This window comes from Protopterus annectens, chromosome 1.part1, assembly GCF_019279795.1.
Source record: "Protopterus annectens isolate FY-2018-M chromosome 1.part1, PAN1.0, whole genome shotgun sequence".
NCBI classification, from domain to species: domain Eukaryota; kingdom Metazoa; phylum Chordata; order Ceratodontiformes; family Protopteridae; genus Protopterus; species Protopterus annectens.
This window is the reverse complement of record NC_056726.1, coordinates 1,635,263,454-1,635,287,778: the sequence shown is the minus strand read 5'-3', so window position 1 is coordinate 1,635,287,778 and position 24,325 is coordinate 1,635,263,454. Positions and strand designations below refer to the sequence as shown.

Here is a 24,325-nt window from a genome sequence, read left to right as displayed (position 1 = left end):
ATAGGATTGGAACCATTGTGTAGCAAGTGGATCCAGTGAGAAGTTTCTGAGTGTGTTTATGAGTAGCTGGTGATTGACCATGTCGAAGGCTTTTGACAGATCAATGAAGATGGCTGAGGATAGAGTATCATTATTACGATTTTTATTAATGCAGTCGGTGAAGGATAAAAGAGCAGAGGAGGTGCTATGAAATGGTCTGAAGCCATGTTGGCAGGTAGCTAGTAGGTTGTTTTCTAGTAGGTGGTTTAATAGTTGCTTATGAATGCACTTCTCCATGATTTTTGCCAGTGGGGATAATATGACAGTAGGCCTATAGTTAGAAAAATCTTTGGAATTACCCCCTTTATGCAGGGGGATGATATGTGAGATTTTCCAGATTGATGGAATAGTTCCTTCATAAATAGTTCTGTTAATGAGGACGGATATGGGGTAGGCTATAGCTTTGGCTGCTTTTTGCAGGTATTCTGCAGGTAGTAGATCTGCAGAGAGGGTGGTGGGTTTAAGTTTCTGAATAAAGGTGCAGACAAAGGATGTAGGAGCGGGTTGGAATTGAAATAATCGGGGGCTGTTAGGGATAACATTGGAAGAAGATGCAATGTCAGGGGATAGCTGATTGGCCAAACATTGGATGGTGTCAGTGAAGAAAGTGTTAAAAGAATTGGCAATTTGGTTAGGGCTGTTGAGATTGGAGCCTGAGGGGCTGGGTGTAATTGAGCGATCTGGGTGCAAAAGTTTATTGATACCAGACCAGAATTTTTGAGGTTTATTTTGGTGAGTTTGTTGGAGATGACAGTAAAACTTTCTTTTATCTGACAATATGGCTTTTTTAGTTTCATTTCTTAATTGTCTAAACTTTAATTGATCTGCTGCTAGGTTTTTGGTTGTACGCCAGCTAGCGCAGAGTTTGTTTCTATGGAGGATTTTTTGTTTGATAGTTTTGGAGAGCCAAGGGGATGGTTTAGACCAACCTATTACTTATACGTGTTGGGGCATGGTAGTCTAGAATGGTTAAAAATTTAGAGTTAAAGTATTTAATGGCATCTTCTAATGGTAGGTGCTTCAGGGTGACCAGTCGCAAGCTATGAGTTCTTTTTGAAAGCTGTCGGGGTTAAAATTTTGTTAGACCTTATTTTCTTATAAATGGTTGGGTTTGGGATGTCAGTTTTATACCTGATTAAGAAGGTGAGTGAGTGATCACTTGTATCTTTAGGGAGTGTCCCTACTTTATAAGAATGGTTATGACTGTTTGTGAGAATCCAATCTAGGGTGCTGTCATTATTATTATGTTCATTGGTTCTAGTGGGGGCTGTAATGGTTTTCATAAAACCATGTAGGTTGAAATGGGTAGAGGGCTGTTTAGATGTGCAACACCTCCAGTTTATATTAAAGTCACCAAGAATTATGGTTTCTTGTGGGTAGGTGGTGGACAGCCAACTTAGGATAGCCTCTAAGGTGTTGATATTGTTGCCTGGGGGAAGGTAGATACAGATAATATAAATGGATTTACTTTTGTTAAGTTGAATTCTGGAGATAAGAATTTCTGCATTGCTAGATAGGGGAGATTTAGAGTCTATGGAGGTGACTTGTAATTCAGATTTATATAAAATTGCTACTCCTCCACCTTTCTTAGAATTATGGTCAAGTCTCAGGATACTGTAACCTGGGGGGATAACAGTAGTATCTTGTATCGTTGGCTTGAGCCATGTTTCAGAGAGACAGAGGATGTCAAACGAATGTACATCCATGAGGACGTGTAGGTGGGCAACTTTATTGTTTATGCTTCGAATATTGAGATGGGCTATCAGGAGAGAGTTAGAGGGTCTGTTGACCAGATGTGCATTAGTAGACGTTGGGGTGTTAGGCTTTGTGGTAGTGGTAGAATTTGGGCCAGGGTTTGGGTGTATGTCACCATCAAGTAGGGAGTGGACTTGTATTGCCAGAGTGAGTATTAAACCTTTACATATTAGGTTCTGGGGTTTTCTAGCTCTAGGGCTGTAGTACGTGATGTGAGTGAGCCTATGAAATTTGGCTGATAAATACTTTGGTGGATAGGATGTGTGATTGTGGATATGAGGGATGATGAGTGTTGGTGTGGAGGTTTGTTTCATGGGGTTATGAAAGTATAGGTAGTTCAGGTGTTCATAGAAAGTAAGTAGGTAGGGTATAGCTAAAATAGGTAGGAATTATAGTAGGAGTAAGGGTTTAAAGTGTGTATGGGTAGTGTTAGGTGACTTTGTAGAAGTAGTGTGTGTAGGTTAGTATACAGGAATAGGCGCAGATAGATAATGACTAGTGGGAAGAAGGTTGTAGCACTTTAGGGGTTGGTCTGTGTGATTGCTTGTATGGATAGGGGGTGTGGTTAGTGTGTATAAATGTAGATGCACTGTGAGCTGGTGGAATTTGGGGGCAGGGTAGGGGAGCGGAGTGTGCCTGCAGGGCGAACGGAGCAGGTAGAGCCACAGAAGGAGTGAGCCCTAAGAGAACAATCAATGGAGAGCTGTTTGTTAAGATAAGTGAAGGTGGAGAAAGGTGGGAGGTGTTAGCCTTGATAGTAGGGATAGAGGGAGGATAGCCAAATGATACAGAGTAAGAAGATAGAGGGATAGAGTGGGACTATAACTCTACAAGCTAGGAATATTATATTCTTGAGAGATGTGTTTCAAGACAGAATGATAGATCTAGGACAAAGGCGCCATCTAGTGGCCAAAGTCTGTATAGCTACAATAGTTCCCATTAGGAGGTAACAGGTCTTGGAATTTGAGGACGAGGGAAGGATATTATGTATTTACAAGGGTATAGGAGGGAAAGTGGGCTAAGAAGAAGGAAAAGGAAGATGATGGCTGCTGGCCGCCCTAGCAGGGGAGTGTACTTTAAGACCTACAATAATTTATACAATGTTGCTTCTGTTGACGGACGTTTTATATATATGTACTTTCTTCTATTGTATTGTCCTTGAGGGGGCTGTTTCTCAGGGCGAGAGAAGAGTCCATTCCTTAGTTTAGGGTGAAGACGGCAGTTATTAGATGGTATAAGGTTGCTGGCCAACAGGACAGGGCAATTCCACAGTTATAGTGACTTACGAGCAGGTAGGGAAACTGGTTGCATAAAGGGAGAAAGAAACAGAGGTTAAATAAGTAGGATGTTAAGCACAGATATTAGGTAACATAACATTTAAGATAATGGCACATGCTAGTACAAACACAAGGTATTATTGGTAGCTATTCTTCATATATTGAGGTTCAAATAAAAACGCTAGGTTGGGTAGATTCATTTACATAGGGAACACATTTCAGTTGCAACTAGCAATTTCATGAAGCCATCACAGTAGGATTCTAAAAGCTGGGCAAATCAGGTAGTATACATCAGGTATAAGGTTAGGAACAAGGTGTGCAGCATGTGTGAGGGCAAAGGGAGGCTCTACTCAAACATGGGACATTCTATCCAAGAAAACATTTGTAACATTTGCAGTGTCAATGTGATTTAAACCAACGCAGCTAGTAACATTACCATTTACAGTAGTTTAAAATCTGAATACCTCATATATGGAGTGAGAATTATTAAAGCGCTATGTTAATATTGCATTCCTGATGTAATTAAGGAACAATTCAGCGTTCGCCAGTTGTGTTATAAAAATTAAAGTCCAAAATGCACTCTAATGTGAGACTAAAGGTTAGATAATACATGCGCTACTGAAACGTGGCATTTACTACATAAAACTCTGATATCTGACTCATTAAAGTAACCACTTGAGCATTCAACAGGTAGATACAGATATAAAATCCATACCACGTGCAGCATGCAACCACAGTTAGCCGGTACCAACGGTTAATATCACCGGAACACTCTTGGTTCCATTAGTTGATGCTTGCCACTAAAAGTATACTTCATCAAACATTTTAACAGTAAAACAGTTGTTGCAAATCCTATAAGTATGCTTTTCAAGCAACAAAAATATTACAGGGGTATCTGGCATTCAAATAGCTAAGAGCATATAGAAGACCCATGCACAGTTAGCCGATACTGGCAGTTGATAGCACCTGTATGCTTTTGGGAAGCTTATCTGTTATATTTAAGTAGAAAGATACACCTTCAGATACTCTTGCTAGTGAGTTACGTATCTAGCAGCAGATAGTTATAAAATACATTCCACAGTCACGTATCAAGCAGCAGATAGTCATAAATCTCAGTCGACAGTCGCTAACTATACAGATGACTGCATACAAAACTTTACTGACACTTTTTAGAGCATTAAGCTTGTTTGGTAGTACAAGATAAAAGCACGTACAGCAAACGCTAACACAGTTAGCCGGTAACAGTGATTAGTAACATCAGCATATGCTGAGATGATTAAATTATCTCCTTTAACTGTGAGGATGCCTCTTCCGATAACTGAGTAGGCAGCCAGGTTATCTAGCAAACAGAGTAAAAACAATAGGCGGTACTTACACAAAATGTGTACACCGGAGCTGGGGACGCACAGCAGCCAATGGATAGACCGGGGTATAAAGATGGCGGCACATAGGGAGAGGTATGTTTATAAGGTAGGCGTGGTCATACGAAAGGAAGGGGAGGGTACGGATAGGTGGGGTCAGGTAGTGACCGGAAGTGATTAGTGTATCACAGCAGGTAAGGAGAGCACAGAGGCAGGTAGTACTAAGTCTGTATCAGTAATTTAATACTGCCAAGCTTAAAGGAAGAAGAGAGTAATGAGTAAGTAAAAGAAGGGACAAAGGGGTGTGTAGATAGGGTTAGAAGTAGAGTAGTGCTAATCAAAAGGGGGTGGAGAGAAACTAACAGGGGTAGAAATCAAACCAAGAGCCACAAAAGGAGTGAGCCCTAGGACCACAATCAGTGAAGAGCTGTTTGTTAAGGTAAGTGAAGGTGGAGAAAGGTGGGAGGTGTTAGCCTTGATAGTAGGGATAGAGGGAGGATAGCCAAATGATACAGAGTAAGAAGGTAGAGGGATAGAGTGGGACTATAACTCTACAAGCTAGGAATACTATATTCTTGAGAGATGTGTTTCAAGACAGAATGATAGATTTAGGACAATGGTACCATCTAGTGGCCAAAGTCTGTATAGCTACAGTAGTTCCCTTTAGGAGGTAGCAGGTCTTGGAATTTTGAGGAGGATTGAAGGATATTATGTATTTGCAAGGGTATAGGAGGGAAAGTGGGCTAAGAAGAAGGAAAAGGAAGATAATGGCTGCTGGCCGCCCTAGCAGGGGAGTGTACATTAAGACCTACAATAATTTATACAATGTTGCTTCTATTGACAGAAGTTGTATAACACGTACTTTCTTCTATTGTATTGTCCTTGAGGGGCTGTTTCTCAGGGCGAGAGAAGAGTCAATTCCTTAGTTTAGGGTGAAGACGGCAGTTATTAGATGATATAAGGTTGCTGGCCAATAGGACAGGGCAGTTCCACAGTTATAGTGCCTTACAAGCAGGTAGGGCAATTTCTTCTATTGAATTGTCCTTGAGGGGCTGTTTCTCAGGGCGAGAGAAGTCAGTTCCTTAGTTTAGGGTGAAGACGGCAGTTATTAGATGGGGTTAGACTACACTTCTATCCTAGAAGCTGCTACCTGGTCGTCAGTCCATACCTTTGCCAGGCATTACAAACTAGATTTGTTTTCTAGGGCCAGAAGTGGGTTTTACAGGTCCATTTTACATGGCCTTATAGACCAGGGACCCCACCCCCACCCCCCCAGGCTCATACCTAAATCTTTTGTATTCTCGCTACAGTTATGAATACTGCAACATGAGAAGAGAAGGACTTAGAATACTTGTGTAAAAACTTACCATAACATTAGATGTCCTTCTCTTCCATGTTGCAGTACTCAGTCCCACCCTCCTACCTCCTATCTTCTTGTTTAGCCACCTGGGAGGACATAGTTCTCTCCATCTACCAAACCTCTGCATCAGGCATATGCTTCCATGAGGCGTTCCTTGGCCTGGTCTTACATGCGAGTCTGAAAAGCTTCCTCCCTTCTCTTCATTGCTTCCAGGGGTACTACTGTATGTGGCAGTCCATTCTGAAATGGGTACTTGCAGACGTCACCTTTATAGCCAGTGTCAGTTTATGGCTTTGACATCAAACGGCACATGTACCCCCTGCTCATAAGACTTTGGTATACTGGCCAGATGTCTGGTGCTGCAGGCAGCAACCTTCCCAACAGTTATGAATACTGAAACATGGAAGAGAAGGACATCTAAGGTTATGGTAAGATGTCCTTCTGTTTCAGTATTCTTAGTGTGGGATTTTTCGGATCAGGTGACCCAAACGTCAGCTCCTATGCAAAAGCTTAAGCCTGGATGCTGGAGGTGCATGGGACATCACACGCAGGGCCATAAACCAGGGACCTTAAATGTGACATCTGCACGCACAGACCTCAGAACTTTTCAGCTGCGGTTGAATGTAGATCGAGCGCATCGCTCCCCTATGATCAAGATGTCTAAAACTAAGTACCCCATTGGGGACTTCATTTTTTTTACCTTTGCTTGAGCTTCATTTGCTGTCCCCCTTCTTTTAGCTGATGTCTGCATACCATTCCTACCAAAGAATCAACTACACCTTATTCCCCAGATCCTAAAGGATCTTTTGAACCATGGAACTGTAGAACCCATCCCCCCCAGGACAAGAAGGAAAAGGTTTTTACTCAAGATTATTCCTAGTACCAAAAAAGGACAGCCCTTGGTGGCCAATTCAGGAAGAGGTTTAGAAAGGACAGATCCAAAGAATTCTGTCCTTCAGAATGTTATCCCTCCAGACCCATCTTCCACTATTACCAGCCCAGGCATTCATGACCACACTAAATCTCAAGGAGGTCTACTTCTACATCCCTATAAAACCCTCTCACAGAAAGTACTTATGTTTTACTGGGCCCTGTTCTCATTTTCAATTTACAGTCTTGCCCTTTGGTTTATCTACTGCACTCAGGGTATTCATAAATTGCCTGGCCCAAGCAATAGCCCATTGCAGAACCAAAGGCATTCAAATTTACCCATACCTAGACGACATCTTCATTCTTGCAGAAAAAAAAGATACCCTAAGAAACCACCTGCAGTTCACCATGTCCCTGTTACAAGGCTTGGGGTTTACCCTCAACCTCCCCAAGTCAGCCTTAACCCCACAGCAGGACAAAATCTTCCTGGGATGCAGGATCAGAACAGACCTGATGCAGACATTCCTCCCTCAGGACAAAGTTCTCTCCCTTACTGCCCACTTCCAGGACCTGATCCAGGTACAACAACTGTCAGTAAGACAATGCCTATGGGGCCTGGTTCTTTTGGCAGCCACGATGCCTGTCCTGCCTTTAACCAGGATGCATATGAGAAAACTGCAGTGTTATGAAGAATGCGTGGTCCCAGCACAAACACCCTCTAGAATTTCAGATCCCACTCTTACCCTGCCTCAAAGCAGAATTGAAATGGTGGATAGAACAAATTCAGTTGAACCTAGGCCTTCCACTCCACCCCCGCCAAACCAGCTCAACAGATGCATTGGACCTGGCCTGAGGGGCTACCATGAAGGATCTCAAGGTACAGGAGGACTGGCATCCTGCCCTCCGGAAAAAAACATATCAATGTGAGAGAAATGGAAGCAGACCTTTTGGCCGTAAAAGCCTTTACCCCAATCCTCCAACTGGGTCCCCTTCAAATCTTCACAGACAAAACCCACAGTCATGTAGTACCTCAACAAACAAGGAGGGACCAAGTCCCATCTCCTATGCAGGATAGCAATACAGATTTGGGATCTGGCCTCCAGAAACAACTTATCCCTGCAGGCAACCTACATCTCATCCCAAGACAGCCAACGGGCAGATGTTTTCAGCAGATCATCCTCTCTGCATCACGAGTGGATGTTGAACAGGGAAGTTTTTCTAGACGTTGTCCACCAGTGGAGCACACCTCAAGTATTTTTATTTATTTATTTTATTTTACATTTGTTTACCGGGATAGTCCGACTGGACACATGTCCTTTTCCAGCAGATGCCCAGCGAGAAAAGCACCATATAGAAAAATAAACAGAAGTACAATACACAAGTAACAGTAAAAGACAATGCAGTGTAGGGTAAAGTTAACCAAATGCATGACAGTTCTGTTTAAACACAACATTAGGTATTTTCTAACATATTATTCAAACAATTAATACTTCAGTGGATTGTTGCAGTATATGGTAGGATAATTAATCAAACACGGTTACATATAATACAATGTGAAATAAAAATCCTGGTGTAGTAAGTGCTTATGTGATCTTAGGAGTAAAGATAGTGAAATGTGTAGGTCATATAGATAGCAGGAATAGTAACTGAAGGCAAAGAGAGTATAGAGACCTTCACTTAAGCTGAGATAGTGGCAGGCCTGGAGATAGTGATGGCAGAGTTAATCAGTTGCAGAACAGGGGCACAACCACCTGGACAGGAAGTGAGTTTTTAGAGTAGTTTTATATTGAGCTGGGGATGTGGCAGTAGTAATATTTTTTGGCAGTGCATTCCAGAGTTTTCCTATGTGATTTGAGAAGAGTGAATCACCTGCCTGATTTTTGGAGACATTGATTTGAATATGGTGCTTGCTGATAAGACAATTGGTGGTACAAAGAATGTACCTGGATCCCACTTCAACATTTAAGATGGAAATTGGCAGTTATTTAAGGTTAGCAGTAGAGGAGGGTGTTATCTCCAGAGAAATATTTCATCAGTTGACAGTACAGGATCCTATGAGACAGTATCTGTATATTTTACCTAAGATTCACAAGAATCCAGATTGTCCACCTGGTAGGCCCATTGTTTCTGGTAAGGGGTCTTTGACAGAACCATTATCTGAATTCCTTACGTATTATTTGAAACCTTTGTTGAAATATTCCTTATGTATTATTTGAAACCTTTGTTGAAAATGGTATGATCTAGGATTCAAGATACTACTGAATTTTTGAATGTTATTGAACATATGCAGTTAAATCATGGCTGGTTATTGTGCACATTGGTTGTGAAAGCTGTGTATACTAACATTCCTCATTAGGCGGGCTTGTTTGCCTTAGAATATTGGCTGAATAGGGCCTTAATATATAGCCTGGGTTTCAACACATTATTATGTCTGGCTGAACATGTTTTAACAAAAAAATGTGTTTTATTTCAGGGAGGAATGTTATTTACAACTCAGGGGTACAGCTATGTGTGCGTCATTTGCACCCGTTTATGCTGTCCCCTTTATGGGTTTTATTGAAGAATAGATCACTTATGATGAGTCCCATAATATTTATTTAGAGTCTGTGGACATCTGGAGATGTTATTTGGATGATTGTTGGTTGGTCTGAAGGTCTGATGTTACATATTTGTTAGAGTTTGTGGAGTACCTTAATGATAATAAATGGGGTATCCAATTCAGTATACATCAGGACCCCAGATTACATTCCTGGATGTCCTAATTACTGTTGAGGAAGCTGGGACTTTGAGTAGATGTATTTGTAAGAAGTTTCCCCAGGTAAATACTCTGTTGCAAGTGAGCAGTTGTCACCCCCCACGTTATAAGAAATCTGCCAGAATCTCAGTTTGAGATTAAAAAGAATATGTTCTTCTGAATCTGTATATAATACTGAAATGCAGGACATGGTGAGGAGGTTCTGTGACAGGGGATTTAAGCAGTCCAATATACAGAATGTCTGTGATTCAATAAAGAAAGTTGATAGGGGACAATTATTACAATACCAGCCAAGAAAAGATTTGATTGGACCCCGTAGGCTTCCACAAATGTTGGTTGTAATACTAGATCTGAAGTAGTTAACTTCATTGGTTCATCAACCTGTGGGTATCGGATCCGAATCGGATCTGAGCCGGCAGCTTTATTCAGCTAAGATCCGAGCTCCAAGCTCCTCCCCCTTACCCATAACCCCCTGCCATCCCTCTCTGTCCTCAGATCTCGTTTGCCGCGGCTTATTCAAGCATCTAGAATGAGTTTCCAAGCGTAGGGCTTCATGAGTTTATATCAAAATTTACTTTTTGACCTAGTTTTTAGTTTAATCGATAGACGAGTGAGTGTTGTTTCCCCTTTTCTCTTAAATTGCTAAACTTGTTAGTAATTTTTTTCTATCTTTTAGTTAGTTTAGTCTCCCCCCCCCTCCCCCCGTGTGTGCGGGTTGGGCCTATCTTTTGTTACCATGTCTGAGGCCCCGAAAACAATTTTTTCCAAATGCACTGAGTGTGGCCATAAGCTATCCCCAGCGGATGCCACACTCGGTGTGTTATCTGCCTTGGGGTTGACTATCTCTCCTTGGACTGCACAATTTGTGCAGCCTTCAACCCCAGGGCCTTGAGGGACAGGAGGTCAAAGCTGATTCTGGCGGGACTTCTGCCCCCGGATGCGGCTTCGTCCTCTTCTCCCTCGGCGGCACCAGCTGCGACTGCGGCGGTCCTGCCTTCCATCCCTGCTCCCCTGGCCGGGACTCACCCTCCCACCTTGGCTCAGGAGGAGAGGGAATCTAGGAGGGAAAAAAGGAGAGAGAAACACCACAAGCGGCGGGCCGAATCTTCCTCCTCAGCTCCGCAGGCTAAACAGATAGCCTCTCCTAGGACGTCCGGGCCGTTTCCTTCCCGGCTTCATTCACCTCGTTTTTCCCCGGAGCCGGAGGAGGAGACCCGGTCTCCTTCGAGGTCATGAAGGCGGCACTCCAGGCCAGCCTCGGTGGCCTCGCCTAGATCTACTCGAAGTTTGTCCGATGCAGATATGGACTGGATAATGCGTAGGTTTCTCCAGGCCCAACTGCAGATGGGGGTGCTCCTGCCTCCCCCCCACTCCGGGGGGGGGAGCTCGACCCCATTTTTCACCCAGATTGCTCCTTCTCCGACTCACGTCCGGGGTTCGGAGCCGTCAGATCCAGGTAGCATCGGAGCTGGGGGAGGCTCAGCGCTGATAATACACCCTACTTCGGCTCCGACCGCACCCTCGAGTTTGTCGGGTCCCTTTTCGGATCCGAGCTCTCGGAGCCGTGAGCTGAGCTTTGGATCCGGAGGTGTCAGTGTGTCTTCGGCTCCGTCTCGGTCGGAGCATACTGGCCCTTCTGATCCGATTGCATCGGCGCCGGCTCCGGTCCACGCCTTGGATCCGAGGGGACTGCTCTCAGATCCTAGAGAGAGCAGTTCCCCTTCGGCATTCAATGTTGTGGAGAGGGTCTTGTCGAGGGATTCGAGACCCCAGGCTCCTGCTACGGTTCCACCCTCCACTCCCTCTCAGACAGGCCTACCTTCCATCATCCGGCCCCAGGAACAGCCTGCGTCTACGTCCCAGATGGTTCCCTTAGATGAACAGGATGTAGTTGGTGAGGCATCTTCGGACAGCCCCCCGAGGACGTTCCTCACAAACGTAAGTGCAAGAGGAGGCACTTAGACTTACCCGAGTCCCTGACAGAGGACACAGACTTAGAGGAAGGGGAAGGTTCCCCAAGGTCACCCCCCCCCGAGCACGTCTCCTTCGGAGACATTATGGAAATGCTTCGTATTAGAGGGGGGGTGGTCAGCCCAAAACCCTTCATCCGATGAGTCTGTGTTTCTGGAGGCATGTGACGCAGGCCCATCTATCTCTTGGGTGTCCCCTCCCGCCGATCCCCTGGTAGATCTGATCACTACCAGGGCATGGAAGGAACCGGACACTGTGGAGCCCATACCAAAGAGACCAGACAAAATCCTCAGTCCACCCACAGATAGGACGGTTTGGAGCAAGGGTGCTCTGGTAGATGCCATGTTGGTGGCGGCTGCCACCAAGAAGGAACTAGCCCAGGAGAGTTCCTCGGTCCACCCTCCCGACAAGGAGTCTCGGACGATGGACCGCCTAGAGAAGCAGATGTTTGCTTCAGCTACCTTCTCCGTAAGCTCGCTGAACTATATGGCACATGTGATACGACTCCAGCGGGATCTCATCAAGGAATACGCCGGGTCGCCCCCAGAGTCCATGTCGGCCGAGGATAAGAAAACATTCTCAGCTCGAATGGCCACTCTTAAGTCCATTTCGAACACTTCTATGCGGCTTCTTTTCCATGCTATGGAAGGAGCCGCTAGAGCTAGCGGAGCGGGCATCGTCTTACGACGGCATACTTGGCTTCGTCTCTGCGACTTTGCGGAACCCTTCAAGGCGTCCTTTGCAAATGCCCTTTTGACGGCTCTTCGCTGTTTGGCAAGACTGTCCGCGACACGCTGGTCCAGAGTGAGAAAGACGGGAAGACGTCTGCCATCGGGATCCGCTTTTCGGCTCCCCAGAGGTCCTTCTCCAGGAACCAAAGGGGACAAAAGAAGATGTGGTTCCAGAAATCTCAACAGTCCCATTTCGCTCTGGACCCCTCATCCTTCAGAGGCAGAGGAGGACAGGGTGGACGCCGGCCCAGAGGCAGAGGGGGGGACTGAAGAATTTCGGGTCGAGAGAACCCTTTTCGGATCGGCCCGCGCAGCAGCCCTGAGGGGTTTCCCGACTGCTCCACTCTGGAGGCAGTCGGGGGGGTGTTTCTCGAGGCACCTAGCAGTTTGGGAGTCCATTACAACGGATCACTGGGTGCTTAGAATCATATCCAGAGGTTACACTGTCCTCTTTCTGAATCTCCCTCTCAGACCCCGGAGCCTCCCCGATGGCCCACCCAATCAAAGGGAGGCCGCAACCACAGAAATAAAGCAGCTGCTAGAAAAAAAGCAATCCAGCCCGTCCCCCAAGATCAGTCCGGATCAGGCTTTTACTCCAGGTTCTTTCTGGTGCCAAAAAAGACGGGGGACTTGAGATCAATCCTTGACCTGTCCACTCTAAACCTGTCTGTTGCCAAAGAAAAGTTCCAGATGGTCACCATTCAATCCTTTCTCCCACTCCTGCAGGAGAACAACTGGATGTACTCTATAGACCTCAAGGATGCGTACTACCACAGTTTGATGGACAGACGATCCAGAAGGTTTCTCCTCCTCCGGCTGGGAGCCAGCCACTATCAGTTCAGGGTCCTCCCCTTTGGTCTCACCACAGCCCCCAGGGTGTTCACCAAAGTTATGGCAGTTGTAGCGGCCCACCTGAGGCTTCAGGGAATACAGGTCTTTCTGTACCTAGACGACTGGCTCCTGACCGCCCCCACCAGGGATCTACTAAGTTCAGCCAGGAATTACTTCCTTCACTTGGCCTCTCATCTGGGAATCTCAATCAATCTCAAGAAATCCTCCCTTCAACCGACTCAAATCTTGGATTTCATAGGGGCCAGGTTAGATACAAACCTGTTGATGGTCTTCCTAACTCAGGACAGGCTTCGAACTTTGACACTCCACGTGCTGACCCTCCTACAGTCCCTGGCTCCTCCAGCGGAATTGGTCCTGAGGGCGCTAGGTTCCATGGCTGCGGCCATCAATCTGTCACCTCTAGCTCGTCTAAACATGAGGGTCCTACAATGGACCTTGCAGGTTCAATGGTCCATCCTGCAACATCTGCTAAGTGCATCTATCCCCCTCAGCAAGGTTTGCAGGAAATCCCTACTCTGGTGGATCCAGTCATCGGATCTCCGGGAAGGGCGCCCCTTCTCAATGTCCCCACCCCAAGTCACGGTGACCATGGATGCTTCTCGCCTTGGGTGGGGGGGCACTGCATGGGTCTAAGGCACGTGGACCCACTCGGAGACCTTGTTGCACATCAATGTTATAGAGATGAGAGTGGTGCTTTTAGCATTGCAAGCACTCCAGGCCCTTCTTCCCCTAGGGACAGTTGCAATTCAAACAGACAACATGTCAGTAGTCTGGTATATCAACAAACAGGGGGGAGCCAGATCCTATCTGCTTTGTCGAGAGGCCATGAAAGTTTGGGAATGGGCAATTGCCACCAACCGCTTTCTCATAGCAACACACATCCCGGGTCGGTCAAACATTTTGGCAGACAGGCTGAGTCGAACCATCCTCTCACCATACGAGTGGTCTCTGAACCCGAGAGTAGCGAAGCAAATCTTCCTCAAGTGGGGTCAACCTTGCTGCGATCTCTTCGCGTCGCCTTCGTACGCAAAGTGCAGCGAGTACTTCGCTCTACTTCCCCCACCAGGGGAATCCCCCAGAGACGCTCTAGTGCATGTTTGGCCATCTGGTCTACTTTATGCTTATCCGCCTCTTCCTCTGATGGTAAATTTCTTGCAGAAAGCTCGTCTGTTGGGGAGCAGAGTGATCCTCATAGCCCCATTCTGGCCTCATCAAACTTGGTTCCCTTGCCTATGGTCTCATCTAGTGAATCCTCCATGGATTTTGGATCCCACTCCAGATCTGATATCTCACCCCCTAGGGTTGACAACCCCAAACCTGGACAATCTCAAGCTCACAGCTTGGTTGATCCAGTTCCAGTAATAGCTAGGACTCCTGGCATCTCCTCTTCTGTTAAGGCTATTTTAGTAGCCGCTCATAAACCTTCTACTAGAAAGGTCTATAAGAGCAAATGGAAATGTTTTTCGATCTTGGCGGAACATAGAAATTTGGATCCCTTTACAGCCCCGATACCAGCTGTATTAGATTTTTTGTCATGTTTATTTGACCAAGGTGCCAGCTCCTCTACGGTCAAAGTCCAATTAGCAGCGATTTCCCACTTTCATGTGGGAAGTGATCTCGGTCCTTTAGCTTCTTCTAAGATCGGCAAGACTTTCTTAAAAGGTACTTTCTTGTTGAGGCCTCCTGTTAAGGATGCAGTCCCTCCATGGGATTTAACCCTTTTAATCCAGGCTCTTACTGGCCCTCCCTTTGAACCTGCAACTTCGGTGGATCTAAAATATTTATCTTGGAAAACGGCCTTTCTCATTGCTATCACTTCGGCTAGAAGGGTTTCGGAGCTTCAAGCCCTTTGTGCCAAACCTCCATACCTGGTCTTTCATAAAGACAGAGTTTCCCTCAGGACCAATCCCTCCTTTTTGCCTAAAGTTGCTTTTGAGTCCAACATTAATCAATCTATCAGTTTACCGTTTTTTTTCCCAAATTATCATAACAAAGGTGAATACAAATTACATTCTTTGGACGTGCACAGACAATTGAGGTTCTACTTGCACAGGACTGCTGAACATAGGAAATCCGAGCAACTCCTTGTATCCTTTGCTAAACCCTTTTTGGGTAAACCTGTATCAAAAGCTACATTGTCCAAATGGATTTCCCAATGTATACTTCTCGCATATAAGAGTTCTGGCCGACCTGAACCTGTCAGAGTTCACGCCCATTCTACTCTATCGATTTCTACTTCTGCTGCTTTTTGGTCCAGAGTGTCCTTGGATGACATTTGTTCAGCAGCCACTTGGGCTTCATCCCATACTTTTATTACCCATTACAAGTTGGATATAATTTCCAGAGGGAGGGCGTCCTTTGGCTCTGCAGTGCTCCGGAATATTCTTCCATGAGGATCTCCCAAGTTTTTGGTAGCTGGGGACTCTGTCCCATAGGTTGATGAACAAATGAAGTTAACTACTTCAGATAAAGAAGTTATGTACTCACCATAACGTTCCATCTGAGTAGGTAACTTCATTTGTCAGCAACCAACCCCCCCTCCGTTCCCCCTAACCTGTAGTTCGTCCTTTTAGGATCTTTGTGCTTCCTTTTCCAGATGACATCAGGTTAGGATGTTTAGCTGATCCTTTGTTTTATAGTATTCTATGATACTATAGCAAACTCGATCTGAGGACAGAGAGGGATGGCAATGGGTTATGGGTAAGGGGGAGGGGCTTGGAGCTCGGATCTTAGCTGAATAAAGCTGCCGGCTCGGATCCGATACCCACAGGTTGCTGACAAATGAAGTTACCTACTCAGCTGGAACGTTATAGTGAGTACATAACTTCTTTTTTTTTTTTATTAATCTGGTTCAAAAATACTGGTACATTCCACTGCTGGATGATCGTTATTACCTGGCAAAAGTCTTTTTTCTTTTAGAAGGGGCAAGACTTTGGGTAAATGGTTTAGTCACTATAAGAGAGGTGATTTAGCTAAAAAATCTTTTTGAGAGTTAACTTTAATGGGTGCAGTAGTGAAAGGTTGCCATCCCTGTGGTCATTGCAGTTTTTGTAAATATGTTCCTAAGGCTGTATGCTTTTCATCTTCTAATACATCAAAAGTGTATCAAATTAATATTTTTGTGAATTGTGATACAGACTGTGTTATATATTCTGCCCACATGCAGTTGTTCAGCATTTTATTTTGGACAAACTTCACATTCATTGAAACTCGGGATTTCTGAACATCTTAGTGACATTAGATGTGCCAGATGATCTAATGCTTTATATAAATTAGAAGTTATGTACTCACCATAACGTTCCATCTGAGTAGGTGACTTCATTTGGATGCAACCTGTGGGGTATCGGATCCGACCTCGGATCCGAGCCGGCATTTCAAAAGCTTAGGCTCCGAGCTCCTAGCTCCTCCCTCTTACCCATAACCCCTTGCCAAGCCCTGACTGACCTCAGATTGAGTTTGCCTCAAAAATACTGACTACAGTACACGAAAAACAGCATAAATACTCGCTCTATAAAGGCCAGGGGGATGGTTGCATCCAAATGAAGTCACCTACTCAGATGGAACATTATGGTGAGTACATAACTTCTAAATCTGAAGTAGGCAGACTTCATTTGTCTGCAACCTGTGGGACAGAGTCCCCAGCTACCTGAATCTTGGGCGGCCGTCATGGAAGGATGTTTCGGAGCACCGCTGAGCCAAAGGATGCTCTTCCTCTGGAAACAACATCCACCTTGTAATGAGAAATAAAGGTATGAGGCGAGGCCCAAGTAGCTGCCGCAGATATCATCCAATGAAACACGTGACTTAAAAGCGGCTGACGTGGAGACTGCCCTAGTAGAATGAGCCGTAACCCTCTGAGGAGCAGGTCTACCTGAAGTGTCATAAGCCTGTAGAATACAATTAGCAATCCACCTAGATAGTGTGACTTTAGACACTGCTTTACCCAAAGCAAATTTAGCAAAGGAGACGAACAGCTGATCTGATTTCCTGTGACCAGCTGTTCTGTGAACATAAAACGTAATTGTCTATGAACATCCAAGGAATGCAATTTGTATTCTCCTTTGTTTGAGTACTTTGGGAAAAACACAGGTAAATTGATTGATTGGTTAATATTAGATTCAGAAGAGACCTTCGGAAGAAAAGATGGATTGGTCCTGAGGCACACCCTATCAGGAAAGAAAGGAAGGTAAGGCGGCTTGACGCATAGAGCCTGAAGCTCAGACACTCTTCTGGCAGAAGTGATAGCTACCAAGAAGGCAGTCTTCCATGAAAGGTACTTTAGATCTGTAGAAGCTGCAGGCTCGAATGGAGGAGCAGTAAGGGCTTGCAGAACTAACGATAAGTCCCAAGGTGGTACAACCTCCTTGACTGGAGGCCTCAACAAAAAAATTCCTTTGAGAAAGGTTTTGCATAATTGCCGTCATGAGGGGAGCTGTCTCATGACCAATGTGGTAATGCGAGATGGCTGCCAATTGTACCTTAATCGTGGAAGAACTTGCCCCTTGGTGAAAGAGGTCTGTTAAAAAATCCAGCACTGCTGACATAGGTGCTGAGAAAGGATCCAAAGTTCTCTGTACCGCCCAAATAGAGAATCTCTTCCATTTACTCCGATAAACCTGCCTGGTGGAAGGTTTATGAGCTGCCACTAAGATGGCTTTGACCGGTGATGAGATACCGGGAGTCCTAATCAAGGATGGAACTGGAGCAGCCAAGCTGTCAATTTCAGGGTGCACAGATTGGGAACCGCAATCCCCAGAGGGTGGGAGATGAGATCCAGAATCGGATCCAGAATCCAGGGTGGATTGATTTTGTGAGACCATACAAAGGGGAACCAGGGTTGACGAGGCCAGAACGGGGCAATGAGAATCATTCTGCTCCCCAAACTGTTGGCTTTCTGCAGAAGCCTCTGCATCAGAGGTAGTGGAGGGTAGGCATAAAGGAGACCGGGAGGCCAAGCATGCACCAGCGCATCTCGGGAATTCCCTGGTGGGGAAGGAGAGCAAAGAAATTGTCGCATTTGGCGTTTGAGGGAGAGGCAAAAGATCGCAACAGGGTTGCCCCAAACGCAAAAATCTTCTTCGCTACCTGAGGATTGAGAGACCACTCGTGAGGTGACAGAATGGTGCGACTGAGTTTGTCCGCAAGGATGTTGGATTTTCCCGGAATGTGCGTTGCTACCAGAAAGCGTTTGGTGTAAATTGCCCATTCCCAGACTCTCATGGCCTCTCGACAAAGGGGATAGGACCTGGTTCCTCCCTGTTTGTTGATGTACCAGACTACCGACATGTTGTCTGTCTGAATTGCAATAGTCCCTGAAGGAAGAACGTGGTGAAGTGCTTGCAACGCTAGGAGCACCGCCCTCATTTCCAGGACATTTATATGCAACGATGTCTCTGTGGGGTTCCACGTGCCTTGGGCAATCTTTCCCGCAGAATGCCCCCCCCCCACCCGAGGCAGGAAGCGTCCGTGGTCACTGTGGCTCGGGGAAAAGCAGCACAAAAAGGTCTCCCTGACAGGGGCTCCGGAGACAGAAGCCACCAAAGAAGGGAATCCTTGCATGCTTTGCTGACCGCTATCGGAGAGTTGAGAGAGGAACTGAGAGGGGACCATTGAACTTGAAGGGTCCATTGAAGAACCCGCATGCATAGGCGCGCATGAATAAGAAGCGGAATAGCTGCCACCATCGAACCTAGGGCCCTCAGGACCCTAGCTGCAGTCGGAAATGGTTGCAGGACCGCTGCTACATGACACTTCAGGTTGGCAATTCTGTCTGGAGTGAGGAAGGCTCGCATTGACCTGGTGTTTAGCCTTCCTCCTATGAAATCTATAACTTGTGTGGGATGCAGCAAAGATTTCTCCCAGTTGACAGTGATGCCCAACCTTGGGGCTAGTCGAAGAAAGTAGTCCCTGGCTGGGCACAGAAGATGCCTTGATGATGCTGTCAGGAGCCAGTCGTCCAGGTACGGAAAGACCTGCAATCCCTGGAGTCTCAGGTGGGCCGCTACAACAGCTAAGACCTTGGTGAACACCCTGGGGCTGAGGTGAGACCAAAGGGAAGGGCCCTGAACTGATAATGACTGGCTCCCAGCCGGAAGCGAAGAAACCTCCTGGACCGTTTGTCCATGCGAATGTGGTAGTACGCGTCCTTGAGGTCTATGGAGCACATCCAGTCGTTCTCCCTCAAGAGGGGAGAATAGATTGAAGGGTGACCATCCGGAACTTTTGCTTGGTTACTGACAGGTTCAGCAGGGAAAGATCTAAGATCGGTCTTAAGTCCCCGTTTTCTTTGGCACTAAAAGAACCTGGAGTAAAACCCTGACCCGGTTTGCTCTGGGGACGACTGGATAGCTCTTTTTCTAGCAGCTGTCCAATTTCGATAGCTGCTGCCTCCCTTTGGTCGGGTGGAACATCTGGGAGGCTGCGAGATCTGGGAACCTTGTATAGGGAATTGAATAACCTCTGGATATCACGAAGCACCCAACGGTCTGTTGTGATGGACTCCCAAGAAGTCAGGTGCCTCGAAACGCCCCGACTGCCTCCAGAGACGGACAGCCGGGCAACCCTTCAGGGCTGCTGCGTGGGTCTATCAGAGAAAGGTTCTCTGGACCCAAAGTTGCTAGGAGCCCCCTGCCTCTAGGACGGCGACCTCCCGTCCTGCTCTGCCACGGAAGGACTGGTTATCCGGAGCAGGTTGGGACTGCTGCGATTTCCGGAACCACATCTTCTTCTGTCCCTTTTGGTTCTTGAGAAGGACCTCTGGGGAGCTGAGAAGCGGACTCACGGCAGACAGCGTCTTCCCGTCCTTTTCGCTCTGGACTAATGTTTCGAACAGTCTTGCCAAACAAGGCAGAACCATCGAAGGGGCATTCGAAGGTCGCCTTGAAGGGCTCTGCAAAATCACAGTGGCGGAGCCAGGCCTGTCGCCTCATGACTAGGCCTGCTCCGCTGGCTCTAGCGGCTCCCTCAGTAGCGTGAGAAAACAGCCGCATAGATGTATTGGAAACTGATCTGAGAGTGGCCATTCGGGTGGAGTATACTTGTTTATCCTCACTCGACATGGACTCTGGGGGAGATGCAGCGTATTCTTTAATCAGATCCCGCTGCATCCTGATGACGTGTGCCATGTAGTTCAGCGCTCTCAAAGAGAAGGTTGCTGAACTGAAAACTCGCTTCCCAATGCGATCCATTGAGCGGGACTCCTTGCCCGGAGGATGCATAGAGGGACTCTCCTGGGCCAACTCCCTCTTAGTGGCTGCAGCCATCATCATGGCATCTACTGGGGGGCCTTTGCTCCAGTGAGTGCGGTCCGCTGGAGGGGAAAGGATGCGGTCAGGACGCTTAGGTACAGGCTCAACGGTGTCCGGATCCTTCCACACTCTGATGGATATAAGGTCCACCAGAGGGTCGGCAGGAGGGGACACCCAAGAGGTAGATGGGCCCGCCTCGAATGCCTCCAAGAACACAGACTCGTCTGAGGAGGCCTTGGGGGCAGACCACCCCCCCCGATCCTCAACATTTCCATAATGTCTCCAAATGAGACGTCTTCAGGGGGTGACCTTGGGGAGCCCTCCCCTTCATCCAAGTCTGTGTCTTCGGTAACGGACTCGGGGGAGTCCATGTGCCTCCTTTTGCACTTACACTTCCGAGGTACTTCTTCGGGGCGGCTGTCCGAGGAGTACTCTTCCGCAGCTGGATGTTCCAAGGGAACTACTTGGGACATCGAGGCGGCTGTCCCTGGGACCGGCTGGTGGGGGCCTGGCCCAACTGCAAGGGAGTGCGGGATGGAGCCGTGGCAGGGACCGGGGGTCCAGTAGTCCTCAACAGTGCCCTTTCCACTACGTCGAAGGCCGAGGGAGAGCCAGCTTCTCTAAACCCCGAGAGCCGACCCCAACTCGGATCCGACGCACGGATCGGAGCCGGAGCCGAACCGCCGGATCCGAGACCGTGTGCTCTGACCTGGACGGAGCCGAAGACACACCAGCTCCCTCGGATCCGAGGCTCGGTCCTCTGCTCGAGAGGTCGGGTCCGGTACCAAGCACTCAAGGGATGGGCCGGATCCGAGGTGCGCCGACCTATCGGATCCGACCCACCCCGGATCCAACTCTGCCCGGCGCCGACAGCTCCGAACCCGTGGTATGGGTCGGAGAAGGAGCCAAAGGCGAAAGGGTCAAGCCCCTCCCGGATGGGGGCTAGGAGCACTCCATTTGCATTTGGGCCTGGATGAATTTCCTCATCATCTGGTCCATATCTGCTTCACTCATAGAAAAAGTGGATCTGGTGGAGGCCACGAAGCGGACCTAGAGAGCCGCCTCGGGGACCTCGCTGAAGGGCTAGCCTCCTCCTCCTCGGGCCCAGGAGAGAACCGAGGGAGTGGAGCCGAGGAGGAGGAAAGCTAGAAGGCACAGGGAGGCCGCTTAGGCGGAGGAGCGAACTGGAGGTTTCGGCCTCCGTTTGTGGTGCCTCTCCCTGTGCCTCTCCTTCTCTCTCCTAAAGACTCTCTCTCCTCCGGCATCTTAGAGGGAGGTTGAGTCCCAGCCGAGGAGGAGAGCCCACAGCAACAGCTTGCTGAGTAGAAGGGCAGAAGCCGGCGGTATCTGGGGAGAAGTCCCGCCAGCACCAGCTTCGACCTCCGCTCCCTCAAAGCTCGGGGTTGAACCCTGCACAAATGGTACAACCAGATGACAGGTGTTCAACCCCAAGATGACTGCACCGAGTGTGGCCATCCGCTGGGGACAGCTTATGGCCACACTCGGTACATTTAGAGAATACAGCCTTATGGGCTTCGGACATGATAAGCCCTAATAGGCCTAAAACAACACACACACACAAACTACGCAAAAACCTGTGAAAAGTTAAAAATAAAGAGAGAGGAAAGCCTACACACTCAACACTAAATAATTAAGAGAAAAAAGTTGAGATTTTTTAAACTTTTTCTGTCAGAAATAACTTATCTGCACCAAAAAACGCCAGGAGCTCAAGAATCCGTTTCAACTTGAAAGCGGCAAACGAAATCTGGGCTGGCAAGGGGTTATGGGTAAGAGGGAGGAGCTAGGAGCTCGGAGCCTAAGCTTTTGAAATGCCGGCTCGGATCCGAGGTCGGATCCGATACCCCACAGGTTGCAGACAAATGAAGTCTGCCTACTTCAGATCATACTTTACAGCACAAAACTGCAATGTTTTATTTTGTTGTTATTGATAAGATTGTGTTAAGCAGGCGAAACAAAGGAGGCTGGCACACTGTGTTAAATAATAACGAGAAAGGTTGGATTATTAGGCTGGGAGCCTTGTTTCCCCCCTGGACTTGATGAGAATTTGTACGAGACCAATCATTTGCAAGAGGTGTGTATTTTAGTCTTGTAACATTGTTTGTTGGTATTGAAGCGCTGATGAAGGCTAATTAAGCCAAAATTGGTCTGCTGCTATGGCAGAGTAAAGTTATGTTTACTTAGTAAGGAATTGTGCTATTTAGTAACTATTTATTCACCATAGTGTGAGGAGAGCTGGCTGGTGTGTTGGTGTGTATTAATTGGTATTTTTGCTGTGCATGTGGCCTTACTTGCATGAACTGTTGGGGGATTACGAGACAAGTATGATCCCAGAGACTACCCCATTCTCTGGAACAGCTGCCGACCCATGTGAAGCAGAGTTCCTCCGTAACCCAATTCAAGAGTAACTTGGACATTTGGATGGGGAACAGGAAATTCAGCCCTGGTTTGGCACCGGTGTCTAATGGACACAGAGACAGCCTGTGAATGGTTCATCTCCCAGGCCCCTGCTTGTAAATGTTTCACCTCTCAAACCCCTGCTTACACTTATCAAGGGTACCAGAACTTGTCAGAAATTTGGGATGTGTGGCTAGGATTGAAAAGGTCCATGTGGTCATTAGCCTAGTAAACACTTATGAACCTATAATCTAAGGGGAAGCCCCCCTGCACTTCCACATTCCCTGCTAATTAAATATGCTAACTCCAAGACTGCACAATCCCTGGTGAAAGGAAATATGCCCCTACCTAGGGATTGTCAATATTGCACACCTGTAGATCAAATGGTGTCAGCCAGACAGGTGTCAGTGCATTGTCCATTGAATCATGTGTCCCACACATATGCACACACACACACACACACACACACACACACACACACACACACACACACACACACACACACACACACCACATAAGAGAAAATAGAGTACAGTTTGGATGCAACACATTACTAGTGGGCAGGTAGGAGAAGTGTATGCGAATGGAAAATAGGGGGAAAAGAGGACTGACTGGTAATTTCAAAATGAACCTAAACATATATTTTTTCAAAGAGAGTTATGGTAGGACAAGGAAATAAAATTGTCAATAAGTAGTAGTACAAAGCAAGTCCGTTATTGGTGGCGGTGGGGGGGGTCATAGATACCTTGGACAAGGGAATGAAAGGACTGAGAAACACATAGGAGAGTGGCAATTACTTACTGCAACACATGTAATGGACTTGACAGGCTGTCATCTCCTTCCCTTTGTATCATTTGTGTATTTGTTTGCATTTTGTATATATTTTTAAACAGAGATAAATTTAAGAATCAGTAAATTCCCCAAAGCTAGAGAGCTTTACTGGGAGAAATGTGAGGAATTTCTTTGAGAAAAAGAAAAAAAAAAGAGGTTGACACTTGGAATGGTCTCCAATAGAGGAATACATGAGTAAAATACAAGAACAGTTGAAATACAAATGGGATTATCAAGCCAGAGGAATGTTTATGTGTGGGGAGGCAAGTAGTCCACAGTTCCAGGGCAATTCAAATTAATGTACACAGAGAAAATGCTGACTGGTTAGTCCAAGTGACTCTGCACAAGCAAATTCTGTTTTCAGCATAAATGTGATCACCTTTAAAAAATTATCCTTTGAACTCCTTAGAAATATCTGTAGGCTTGTTTACCTGTAGTACTTTGTATTGTTCCGCCATCTGTTTTTGGCTTTTTTAAACAATATGTGTGTGTGTAGCCTCCATAATTCTGTTTTGTAGCTAATTCTTTGCAGACGTATTCTGAGAAAATTATATTGGAAGGATCAGTCTAGATTTGCTGCTTTTTCAGGTCTGGCAATACATCACACTGATGCGTCGAATCTTCCTGATTGACTGCCCTGGCGTTGTTTACCCATCTGGTGACTCTGAGACTGACATTGTGCTGAAGGGAGTGGTGAGATTTTTTTTTTTTTTAAAAAACCCTATTAACGAAATGCTTGGAATCCTATTATCATTGTAATGTTGCCTGGATTGTTGCAGTGTCACAATATTGTGCTGGTTCTAGCTTCTGTCAGCTGTACAGTAGTGCAGAAATGGAAACCCAGTGATATGATGTCTTAGT

General features: G+C 46.6%; 1 protein-coding gene across 1 annotated transcript in view; it reads left to right on the top strand.

Moving 5' to 3' along the window:
- GNL2 (G protein nucleolar 2) overlaps window positions 1–24,325 on the top strand; it is an 859,639-nt gene that overhangs the window by 445,436 nt on the left and 389,878 nt on the right. Inside the window, 1 exon segment of the mRNA XM_044083721.1 lies at window positions 24,053–24,157. Coding sequence (XP_043939656.1) covers window positions 24,053–24,157 — 105 coding nt within the window.